Source organism: Pelmatolapia mariae, linkage group LG15 (genome assembly GCF_036321145.2).
Source record: "Pelmatolapia mariae isolate MD_Pm_ZW linkage group LG15, Pm_UMD_F_2, whole genome shotgun sequence".
In the NCBI taxonomy this organism is placed as follows: domain Eukaryota; kingdom Metazoa; phylum Chordata; class Actinopteri; order Cichliformes; family Cichlidae; genus Pelmatolapia; species Pelmatolapia mariae.
The window spans coordinates 20,910,114-20,923,326 of NC_086240.1; the positions used below are offsets into that span (position 1 = coordinate 20,910,114).

Consider the following 13,213-nt stretch of genomic DNA (forward strand, 5'->3'; position numbering starts at 1 on the left):
CTGAGACTATTTAAAAACAGGGACAGGATGAAGACACGTGCAAAAACAGTCAAGGCAGTCAGAAAAACAGGAAGTCAAAAATGAAGACACCAGAGAAAAAAACTCTTAAATTAAAACCGAAAAAAAAAAAAAAAAAGCCCAAAGGAGAAACTCACAATAACACAATACAGATAAATGAATTTCAAAATATTAAACTTGGATATGTTGAGTGTTGTTCTTGTTGCTTTTGGCCATTCATTTCCAACAGACTGGAAACTTGTCAGCATATAATTTGAGATGTTTTGTAGCATTTAAGATGTTGATAATTAAGATGCTTAGAGTTTCTTTAACAGTCCCTCCAAGAACAAAGCAAAACTGTGTCATTTAGCTTTTCCTTCCAGTAGATATAAAAACAGGTTGTAAAAGAGGCAATGATCCAGAGGGGAGTTTTATCTCCCTACAAAGCCCACTTGATAATGAGATAAGGGTTCAGTAGTGATTTCCAGTCAAGGTTCCTCTGCTCAGTCACTGTTTAACGCCTGAGGAGCACTGGAGATATTTCTCCTCAATCCTACATTCTACTTTCTCTTTACCCATCTAGCTCTTTTTTCCTTGTCTCAGACAGAGCAGAGTAAAGATAAGACTGCTTTTTTAAAGCTAAATCCTCTTCGTTTTGTAATAAGATTCTTAATGCCCACTCGTGGTGCTGTAGGATATATCAGTGCAGACAGTGTGTAAAAACATGTGTGTGCTTTGTGTGCATGACTGGTAGATGCTGCTGGAGAGATCAGCTGCATGGTAATGCTGTCTAGAGGGAATGCTCACACAAATGCACACATTTGGATGGTATGTTTTGTTTTTAGTTTATTGATTCTATGGATTTGCTTCTTTGCTGCTGAGTGTCGAGTCCAAATGTTGCTCTGTGAGCTTACTGAACATTACCAGGGAGTTCCCCAAAGCACGATCAATGCAGTCTTAAAACAACAGTGGTAATGTAGAGTAAATTTTGCAAACAATATCTACACGTGCAGAAATGATAAGACATGGATATCAGTTGTGGTGCAGTCTGATACAGCCAGACTGCTGTCTCATCATGCTTATGGAGAAACATCTAAACAAAGCATGGAAGCCCTGAAATAGCTCTTTAATGGGCAGTTTGAACATGTTTGCCTCTAGAAACAGCAGGTTTCAGTAAATTTTCTGTATAACTAAATATATAATCTATCACTGCACTCAGAAACTGCTACATAAGCGATATAAAAATAATCCAAAATGAGGTGCATTTAGAAGGTAGCTTTAAACTAAGGCACTAAGGGGCTCGAAGTATCCATGAAAATATCCTCTACATCATTACGTAAGCACAAGCACCCTGAAGCCACTTCAGAGTCACTTACATCCCCTGTCTTCCTCATTCTGATGCTCAGTTTCAACCTCATCAGTTTAAGATGAGTTCCTGTCATGTGATTAACTGGCTATATATTTGCATTAATGAGCAGTTCATCAGGTATGTCTAACAAAGTGGTCAGTGAGTGTCTGTTTCATCATTAATGGTGGCTTAACAAGTCCAGCACATGCTTTTTAATCTAGTCATTTGCTGTGACGACCCCTTCGTCATCCAGAGATCTCTGGTTCACAGTTCTGCTGTGCTTTGTCACGCGAGTCCTGATCAGAGGGCGATGAGCTGCACGAGATGTACCCGAACCTGCTGCGCTCAGCTACAAAAGCTCCTTCATTCCTGACAGCCACTCTCTGACACTCTCAGGGGAGGATACCCTCTGCATGAAACTGCACTAGCATGCATTTCGGTTTCTTTTGCTCTCCACAGACATCCACCCATCCAACATACTCTGTAGTGCTGACTTGCTAATAAAGATAAGTCTTACTAACTTACTAGTAAATAATTCCTACTTCCTTAAGGTCCCATTTTGTGTCTCCCATTCCTAGTCAAAGTCTTTGTTCAGTTTGCTTGCAGAGATTTATTATCCTGAGTTTTTTTTTTCCTTTGGTTTTTAATGACATTATTTGCCACTTATGATGAAATCCCTGAATTCTGCACTAACAAACACTATTCTATTCTTAAATTCATCCAGGCTATCTTTATGGAGTCGTTAAATCTCTCAGAGATTCATTTTATGCAAACACAACAAAATGAGCTAATACCCAGATGTTTCCAGTGCCAAAGTCAGACATTTTGTATGCCTAATCACACACATGCAGCTGTTGCAGCACTACTTTACCCTATTTATGCATTTGCTCATGACACAGATCAGTCATTCATTGGCCACAAAACATCACCAGCCACACATAACGTTCTTGGAGAAATAGAATATCTTATTTTTCTGCTGGAAACAGTTTCATTCCTCAGAGGAAGGGTAATAGCTGACAGTTGAGTTCTGAGATTTTTTGGTTCTTACTTCCATACAAAACTTGAAAAAACAAAACAAAACATTGATTTATTCCTATTTCTCAAATGGTCCTGTTTTTGTAACCCCCCAAAATAAAAAGTTGCTTACCACTGATATTTAGATGTGAACAGATCCCTCCTTTTTGTTTTGCTGTTGCATTGCACTGTGGGATACAGTTGCTAATGTTATGGCCCAGTCATACTAGAGTAAAAGAAAGCTGGCAAACTCTTTGCAACTAAGAAAAATCGGTGGTTTCCCAGTGATTGCATTGATTCTTCTCACATTCACAAATCAGTGCAAGTAGTTGCAGTGGCCATTGCTTTCTCTCATCCTCTGGGTAATCACTTGGTCATCTGGTTGCCCAGAGGTTGAGTGTGGAAACATTTGATTACAAAGCATTTGCACTAGTTGGAGTCAATTTCAGTTCAACTCAAACTGACTGCAATCATTCTCGGATCAATTGGTAAAGATTTGCAATAACTGACAAATGTAGATGGATTGTTAATGCATGGCAACCGATCGGTCGGTGTGCATCAGTTTATCAAAAAGACGGGTTGAGATGATGTGAGCTTTGTGACATGCCACGTTATTCTGCTGGAAGCAGCCATCAGAAGGGTACTTACATGCTCAATAACAATATTCAGGGTAAGCTATGGTGTTTAAAGGGGTAATTAGGGGTCCAAAGTATGCTGCAAAAATATTTCCCACACCATTAGATCACCAGCAGCAACACGAACCATTGATACAGGGTAGTATAGATTCATATGTTGTGCATTCAGAGATCCCTTTTTGCATAGTTTGGTTGTAACAAGTAATTTGAGTTACTGTTCAAAGCTCGAAGAAGTCTGGCTATTTTCTTCTCTCAACCTCTGGGCAATCAGTTGAGTGAGTACTTATGGTCAGTTACTGAATGAAAAAAACATTCAGCGTTGTACTAGGAAGCTGATAGTAGAAGGAAGCTGGTAGGTTTTTGTGTCTTTTTGTGAAGAAAACTGCCCATCACTGATGTGACTATCATGCTATTAAGCCATCGTGACAAACCTTTGATCTATACTTGTACCTAAATTTACAGACTGGATTACTAACACCATATTTTATGTTAAATTAAATGTAAAGGTGTGTTGTTACCTGTATCTGCTGAAGCATGTTTTTGAGTTGAACCAGGAACTCCTTGGCATCTTTAGCTTTGTCAGAGACACCGTTCAGCGCCTGGGAAAGCTGACACTGCAGAGACAAACAGAGAAGGAAGATATAGAACGATTAAGATGCCTCAAAAGAAATGTGACTTTTTAACTGATGGATATAGACATTCATTGCTGTACCTCTCTCCTTACGATTTTAACCAAACATTTCAAATTCAGATTCATCTATCAGTCGATGGATCAACTGAACACTCAGATTCATCTCTCAGGTCCCGTTTTAGCTCCTTGCCTAATTTTTTTGCACAGTAACTATGCTGACAGTATATGTATATGATTATTTAGCTTAAGGCTAGCTTAGGGTTTTAAAAATAAAAACTCAATTGGAACAAATAAAAATACACTTTCAGATATTTTCTCTGATGATTCTCACATTTTTATAAACTTATAAAATGCTCTCAATTTCATTTCTTGGGATTCCAAGAGTGCATCTTTTATTTAATGATACTTTGACTGCTTAACCCAGTCCAGCTGTTTAACTGCCACATCAGGATATTAGCTGAAAAAAACAGGAAAATAATAAAATAAAAAAACAGAAAATATCTATACAATCTGAGGAATATACCAGGAACCACTCAGGAACCAGTTCAGTATTTGTGTGTGTATCAGTTGTTTGTAACTAAGAAAAAGCAGGACAAAGGAAATACACACTGTTAAACACACACACACACACACACACACACATGCCAAGCTGTGATGAATCTTCTCTGCTGTGGCTGCACCCACGTGTCCCACCTGCTTACTCCTTTTCTGGATGGTAGTCTCATGAATGGACACACACACACATGCACACACACACACGCACGCATGCACGCACACACACACACACACACACACACACACACACACACACACACACACGTGTGAGAGAGCTAGAAGGCAATATGAAGGGGGTAGACTGCCATTTTTGTTACTTTCAGTCATAAATAACAGCTGTATTTGCTAACTCGTGATGTATGCTGATTACATACAAAGAAACTGCTTAACTGAAAATTCGCCTGTGTTTAAATAAATTGATTAGCTCAAGTACAGCTGCAGATATGACAGAAAAGCCAACAACAAAAAAATCTTCAAGTCTTTACTATCATCATTACTATATTATTTAAGTGCTATGGTTAAGTTTATACGGTGAACCAGCAGCTTTCAATTTATATGATTTGTGTAAACTCTTTGGCTTCCTTCCTTCCTTGAACCCAACCGCGGATTTCTCTTTTTGGATGTTTTTATTTACTATGACTATTCACGTGTAAAACTACGGTGTTGGATGCCTACACTTAGATTTTCTCACATCAATAAAAACATGTTTAGGTTAATTTATGCAGTAGTTCCACTTGAAATCACAATCAATGATCATGTAGGAGTATGAGTAATGTAAAATTATACAATTCTTTTTCACCGTCCACCCCTCTGCTGTGTGCGTGCTGCTTGGAGTCAGGAGGAGGGACGTGTGGAGGTTATGGTTCACAAATCACCCCAATGCTCTTGTGAAGCTCCTCGTTGCTCCTCACCAAGAGGCCATCTGGCCCAGCAAGCTGTCTGGCCTAAATGCTTGTGTGTGCGTGTTTGTAGATGTGTGTGTGTGTGTGTTTGCATGCCAAGATGCTAACAAGGGGATGACGGATGTGCCATATGAGTGCTGTCCTGGCACATCCCCTCCTCTTATTCGTCCCATCTGGTTCTTCATTCACTTTGACTTCAGCACTTCTGATCAGGTCAACATTCTGCTGACACGTCCATCTCCCAGCCTTTCTGCTCTTTCATTGACTACACGTGGATATCTTTTTATTCATCATTTCATTTTCTTACCCCCAAAATTAGTGGGTTAATAGAATTATGTGGAGCTGGAATGTATCCCACCCTGCTTTGTCAGTAAGGAAGAAAGACACAAAGAAGGAACGGTACCAGGCCGGGCACAGATTTCTCTGTTAGTATTCCAGAAAAGATGTGGCCAAAAATGCAGCATGAAAAACAACAAAGAACTGAGACAGAAACAGAAACAGACAACTGCCACAAGTTAAAATAAAGAAAGAAATCATTATTCTAGCTGCAAACACAGGTTTGTCTTTTAAAACTGCCCAAAACGCTGAGGATGCTCAGACCAAAAGGAATATTTTCCTTTGTCTTTAAAATGACTTGAATATATCAATAGTAATCAATCAAAAACAAGCAGACTGTGGGGCGTGAATCAAATAGAAACAGAGACTCTTAATTATATACAACTACACATATAACACACACAAAACAGGTTGACTAGGTTGTTTTTAAGATAGAATTTACACCTCCTCCCAGCCATCCATCAATCCATCCTGCATAGCATCAGCGTATTATTTCTTTCCTCGCCTATAAACAAAGTTTTTTATGTTTGAAACTGAAACTGTCTCAAACATAAAATGAAGAACCTCTTTGCATTCTAAAATTCAGTGTTTTATCAACCCATCATCATCAGCCCTGACATCCTTCCTTCTCCCTCGATCGCCACTACGGTCTCTGCAGAGTGCTGTCACAAAAAAATCCAACTATGAATCAGAAAAAACTGCATGCACAAAGGACAGACTCGGAAATACATAATCTGTAAACATATGACCATTTTAGTTACTGGATACAAGATGTTTCTGTGCTGCTTTTGGGTTTCTAATGTGATTACTCAACTAGGATCTGTATTCCAGACTAGTTGTGATATGCAGATATTCTAAGGAGCTTGGAAAGAAAAGCGTCTGGACTTCTTAAAGTTGCTTGAAGACGTTTCACCTCTCATCCGAGAAGCTTCTTCAGTTCTAAGGTCAAATGGCCGAGAGTCCCAGATTTAAACCCAGTGGGAGTATCCCCCCAAAGAGGGACAAAGGACCCCCTGGTGATCCTCTAATCACATGAGCCAGGGTGTGAAAGCGGGTGTGGGACCTAATCAGCCAGGGTTTCGGGTGAGCTCATTGTTAAACCTGGCCCCACCCTATCATGTGAATTCCTGAGGTCAGATGGCCCAGAATGTGAGTGGGCGTTAAGGCGTCTGGGAAGGGATCTCAAAACTGGATTATAGATGGCAGACAATTGGTGTCATAAACCACCGCCTCTGTTCAAAGATGGTCGCTCACAGTGGACATAGATGGCCTCTTTCACTCCTCTTTCAAACCATCTGTCCTCTCTGTCCAAAATGTGAACATTGGCATCCTCGAAAGAGTGACCTTTATCCATAAGATGCAGATGGACTGCTGAGTCTTGTCCCGTGGAGGTGGCTCTTCTATGTTGTGCCATGCGCTTGTGAAGTGGCTGTTTGGTCTCTCCAATGTAGAGGTCTGGGCATTCCTCGCTGCACTGTACAGCATACACCACGTTGTTAAGTCTGTGTTTTGGAGTTTTGTCTTTCGGGTGAACCAGTTTCTGTCTGAGTGTGTTGCTGGGTCTGAAGTACACTGGGATGTCGTGCTTGGAGAAAACTCTCCTGAGTTTCTCTGATACACCAGCTACATAGGGGATGACAACGTTGTTGCGTCTGTCTTTCTTATCCTCCCTCGCTGGTGTCTGATCTTCTTTTCTGTGCATCTTTGCTGACTTCATGAACGCCCAGTTGGGATAACCGCATGCTTTGAGTGCTTCCTTTACATGTGTGTGTTCCTTCTTTTTCCCTTCAGGCTTAGAGGGAACATGTTCTGCCCGGTGGTGTAGGGTCCTGATTACTCCAAGTTTGTGTTCCAGAGGGTGATGGGAGTCAAAGAGGAGGTACTGGTCCGTGTGTGTGGGCTTCCGGTAAACTTCAATGTTGAGGTTGCCGTTTTCTTCAATGTGCACAGCGCAGTCTAGGAAGGGCAAGCAGTTGTCCTTTGTGTCTTCCCTGGTGAACTTGATGTTTTTATCCACGGCGTTAATGTGCGCAGTGAAGGATTCCACTTCTTGTGTTTTGATTTTGACCCAGGTGTCGTCTACATATCTGTACCAGTGGCTGGGTACTCTCCCTTTAAAAGAGCCAAGAGCCTTTCTTTTCCACTTCCTCCTCACCCGAAACCCTGGCTGATTAGGTCCCACACCCGCTTTCACACCTTGGCTCATGTGATTAGAGGATCACCAGGGGGTCCTTTGTCCCTCTTTGGGGGGATACTCCCACTGGGTTTAAATCTGGGACTCTCGGCCATTTGACCTTAGAACTGAAGAAGCTTCTCGGATGAGAGGTGAAACGTCTTCAAGCAACTTTAAGAAGTCCAGACGCTTTTCTTTCCAAGCTCCTTAGACTACGATGACCTGGATGACTGAGAACCTTCACAGACGATATGCAGATATGTACTGTAAACTCAAGAAATTCAAATAGGAAAAATGTTCAGATTTCAGCAGATCTAAATAAAGAACACAATTAATACCCTTCTGTACATTGGTGGTCAACGGTCAGAGAGATCTAATGAATAATGTTTAAATGACATTTTAGGAGAGAAGGCCTTTACATGTGATGATAATGGAAAACTGTTCCTGTAGAAATGAATTCATATTGTTGCATTCATTCATGAAAAAAGAAGTACTTGCTTGAGGCCTCTATCAAAAGACCTTGACAGACAAACCCTGGGTGTAAATTGTAAGTGAAGCTCATTTACACTGAGCTCTTCCAGTCATATTGACCTCTCAAAGCATCAGTCAGATATTCGATGTGTTATGCGGACATTGGAAATATGTGAAACAGTAAAGCTACCTTTACTTCTTTATTCCTTCATTAGATTTCGTGTCATATATACTTTGTTTAGTAGTTTTTTCTTTACAGTAAACAAGCACATATTGTAGTGAATCTGTCTGCTATGTTTTGTTTGTCTATATTCTCAACTCTCTGTTGTTGCTCTTTGCTCTTATAATGACAGATTTTCTTCTTCTATTGTTTAACATATCACATAGAAATTTTGTAACTGCTAAACTTAACTAAGCTATTGTTTTATTAAATTATCGGGAATTCAGCTGGACACAAGTGTTTTTCTTAGACCCACAAACCAATTTCCTGATATTTATGAGGCGCCTCTTCCCACCGAGCCTGAATATTCTCTCATCACAGTGCACTGGTCTAAATTTGGCTACAGTCATGATGCATTAACCAACAGTAGACTCCAGTAAAACTGTGTGTAACAGAGTTGGAATGTGACAAGTTTGCCCTGCAGGAAAAGGACTTAGTGACTCAGGGAAGAGATTTGGAACAAAAAAGAAATATAGAAACTCATGTTGGAAATGAAAAGAGAAAAATAAGAGATGAGGATTAGATTTTATCTCAGCAAGGATCAACACACCTTCAGAGAAGGACTCTACATCCAGAAATCCAATTTCTTCTCTCTTTTGTTTCTTTTGTTCTCCTCCTCTTGACCTTTTTCATCCTTTATGAGTCCTCCAAATGGAAATGTCATTTTTCTTTTTCTCGCTGTCAGCACCCCTCAGCTCTGCTCTCAGAGACAAGTGCTATTATCTCATTATCTTATTATAGGGGCAATGCAGGACCATTCATTCAGCCCGTGACATTCAGAGAAACCAGTGACATTCATGGGGGTGCAGCTGTGTTGGTTTACAGAGAGGTTTCAGCTCAGGATGCAGGAGAAGAGGCATGGTAAATGGAGAAGAACTGCTTAAGAAGCAGCCGGTAACTGCAGAACGTGTGGAAAACTGGAAAAATATTTGAATGTTACAGGGAAAAAAATCCAACCCTGGATCTGTGAGTGTAGATATGCTCCACTTCAACCAATGTGGGGACACATGAGCCAAGTTTTTCTGAGTAAACAAGATATCTGGGTCAAGACTTCCCGTTTCAGCTGCCAGGCTTTGTTTACAAATGTAGATATATATGTGTATAATTTTGAAAGCAATACCCATTAGTTCTGAGACTGCATTTCAGCACATGTCCTCTTTTGCTGTCTGCTCAAATGTGACTGGACAATCTTGTACTTTGCTTTTGCAAAGTATTCACATGCAAACATATGTTTATATAAATCATGTATCACAGGCTTGTTCTCCTCGTATCCAGCTATACCTGGTGTATAGTAGCTTTGCATGACTCACAGATCCAAACTGGACGTGGGTGCAGTCCCTCAGTGCAGCTCAGCCTTAAAGAGAAATCTCTTTTGAATGGCTCACCAACATATTTGGAAATATAAGCAAATTCTCTGTCTTCGAAATCACACAGATACAGGGGTATAAAAACTTGACAGACAATATTATAAAATACAGTGACTTTTGACCAAACTTGAACAGGTGATTAACGGTTAAAACTTTAAGTGAAACTGCATGATTTATTCTGTCTGCAAAGATTTCTTCTATCAGATGTGACCAGATCGATTTTTCTAAGTGAAACTCATCTACACTTTGGTCACAGCTGCAAAGACCTCAGGTGAAAGTTTCACGAGCAGACGTGCAGAGACAGCCGATAAATGCAGAAGAAGTTTGAGAGTTTTTCATTTATCCAAACTCTGGTGAAGTTAAGTCAGGTCAGTTTGCCCCAGTGGCTTAATTGTAAAGATACATACAGAGATAAACACAAGCTGGTTTACAAGACTGGTGTAGATTGTTTTTATCCTCATTCTTTGGTTGAATCTCTACCAATGCAAAATAAAATAAAAATCCCAGAATTGAATTAGACATTATGTTTGTGGTGCATATTTCTTTAATGCTTTTAAATTTTGTTAATGCTATAGAGACTGCAGTGTTGAGAGAATACACAGGAGAACAATAGGCAGCTCTTATGCATTTGGCTGTCAGCCGGGGGAATGCTTGATTATGTGGATGACCTTGCCAAAATGACACCCATGGGACATTGAGCAGAGAGAGAGGAAGGCCTGAACCTCCCCTTTTACTTCCCCACCTCCCGTTTTATTTCTTCTCATTTGCATTTATAAGCCTTTATATCCTCCTCAATTTCTGTTTTCACTTCCACATGATCATAAATCCTTCAGTAGAGGTTCTAATATTGGGCCACATTTTTAAACTTTTGACAGTTTTCATGTCCATAAAAAGTATATCCTTGAGTGGATCAACACCACACATTTATGCATGCTGCAGCTGAATTCATGCTGACAAATCAAATCGCCTCCTCTTCACTAAAAACTTTGCTATCTTATGCTCAAAATTTAGTGAAAGAGGTCTCTGGCTTTCTCTTTTCATATAGAAACACAGCATCACTGCATCTTAAATTAAACATCGGGACTGGTCAATGCACTGCCCTGGTCTTTGGAGATCCCTTGCATAAAGAAAGGAAAAAGTTGCACAGATACCATGTGAAGCGGAGGAGGCAGACTGCGGGGTGAGATTGTCTGCAACCAAGAGCCAGTTCCTGATATATTACAGAAGAAGCAGCCGCCTCCACTATGAACGTCACAGCTCACACACACTGCTCTGTGCCGGGTGTCACTCATTTACACCACATGGATGAGTAAAAATATTTTTCTGTAGTTTTATATTTGTCTGACACACAAACCACCCACATTATTGCACTTTTATGAGAGTAAAATTCAGTACCGGACTTTCAGGTAGTTGGATTAAAGCAAGCACAGGGGTAGCAGAAAACTTTAGAGGGATGTAGGTTTCTCATCAACAAGATTACCTTTAACCCTCTCAGGCTCAAATTAAGTTTTTGTTGCTAATGCACAACCAAGTCCTGCAGTGGTACTTCTGAGTAAAAAACACTCATAAAATATGTATGTGGGGTAATCAGGTTGTTAGTTTTTAACTGTTTCAAATCGGCAACGCCTGCCTCGAGAGGGTTAACAAGGTAAGCCAACCTTTCTTTCATTGCATGGCTGCACCAAGCTAAAAACTCTGCTGTTCCACATTAATTGGTCTTTCAATCAACTACAAGCTGTGACGAGTGGAAGGAGAAGCACTTTAACAGCAGAGTGAGTTTTGATGTTTCTGCACTGCTGCTCGTGAGAAGACTGCATCTTACCGCCAAAGACTTCTACCAGCCGTGGATTTTGTCGCTTTTATTTTGACGCCACTGACTCTTGTTTTGTATTTTCTGTCATCAGCTGAAGTTGCTTTCTCTGTTCCTGTGACCCGTTTATTTTGAAGTCCATCAGTAGTTCATTTCTTCTCTTCAGGACTTTCCACACCACCGCACTTGATCTACCCATTTTCTTCTCAACTGCCTTTTTTTGTTTTCCCTTCTCACTGTGGAGCTATTTTCCTGTCACACTCAGTTCTCTTTATTTTGTTTGCCTTCAGGCTCCAGTTGTGCCCTTTTTTGTGTGTGTGAACAAACAGTCCAAAAGGAAATACCTCGACACATGACGTATAGAACGCTTTTCTACGTCTATCAGTTAGTAAGAAATGTTGGTTTCTTTTATTTCACAATCCTCTTTTGAGCACTAATCTGTTTCGCATTCCTCTAACATACTGTTGGAAGGAACTGTTAATGTTTTTTGAAAAATGAGTTTAAATAGGATGTGACAAAAAACCTCTAGTGGCCATTTGGGGCCAAAAAGCAAGTGAATCCCTGTAGACTCCCATGTTAGCAGAAATAAACATCTTTACAGCCTTCTACACAAAGCAGTTTTGCTCTGATGCTAATTTCCACCTTTAAAAACACTGTAAACACTTTTTATACATTAGCATAGTAGCATGGCCACTTTGAGTGACCAAAGTGCAGGTGATGCTGTTCAGCATCACCTGCACTTATTTGAGTCTCTAACTGTACCTTTTGACTCTGTCTGCGTTATTTTGTATTTTTAAATACAACTACCTTAAAGCATATGCATTCCTGCACATTGAAACATGTTATCAGCTGTTCACGAAGGCTGTCTGTTTGCAACAGAGCTCCTCTAACTCCACCCTCTCATCCAAATCCTACCAGTACTTACTTAGCACTTAGTTCCTCCTACGCCAAGCGGCACATCGGGCAGCTAACGATCTCCAGCGATGTCAGTCAGTGGCAACTGCTTGAGCTTCGTCCCAGGCAATGTCGACGGTTCTCAGATCATTCATAAACGTTCAACGCCATGTGATCTTTGGTCGGCCTTGCTTTCGCTTGCCAGTGCATGGGAGCCATGTAATGGCGATCTTGGCCGGGCGATAAGGGGGTAGACGTAAAATATGGCCCGCAAAGTGGAAGCTACTTTTTGCAACAACATCGGCTAAAGGGCAGGTGCCTGCTCTTCGTAAGACCTCTTCGTTCATTATTCGGTCCAGGGAGGAAATTCTCAGGATTCGCCACAGGCCGCGTTGTTGAAGCATGTTCAGGCGTTGAGTAATTGCATTTGTTGAACGCCAGGTTTCACTAGCGTATAGTGCAGTTGGAATGACGATAGAGTTCAATAGTTTGATCTTGACCCTAACATTCAGGGAGGTCGAGTTCCAAATTAGTTGGAGACGCCAACACCGGCCACCTTCCCTACTCTGACGTCGATATCTCAGTCACAGATCGCGTCATTGAGATGATGCTGCCAAGATATATGAAATTCTCCACCTCTTCAGCACGTTGTTGGTTGATCATGACAGGAATGCGGAGACATGCGTAGCCAACTCGGAGTACCTTGGTCGCTGATTCTTAATCTGACTTTCGTTGCCTTCCTCTGCAGGGCTCAACTCTTGGAGGTCTTCCTGAGTCGAGCCCAGCAGGGAGATGTCATCCGCGAAGTCCAAGTCGGTGAGATTACGTGCTTCGTGCCAGCGGACACCAATGCCAGCCTG

General features: G+C 40.9%; 1 protein-coding gene across 2 annotated transcripts in view; it reads right to left on the reverse strand.

Annotated features, from left to right (window-relative positions):
- The window catches only part of LOC134642819 (E3 ubiquitin-protein ligase TRIM9), a 52,250-nt gene that overhangs the window by 22,752 nt on the left and 16,285 nt on the right, over positions 1-13,213 (reverse strand). For both annotated transcript variants that reach the window (XM_063494795.1, XM_063494794.1), the window contains exon 2: positions 3,513-3,608. In XM_063494795.1, the coding sequence (XP_063350865.1) occupies positions 3,513-3,608 (96 nt within the window). The remainder of the gene's footprint in view (positions 1-3,512; positions 3,609-13,213) is intronic.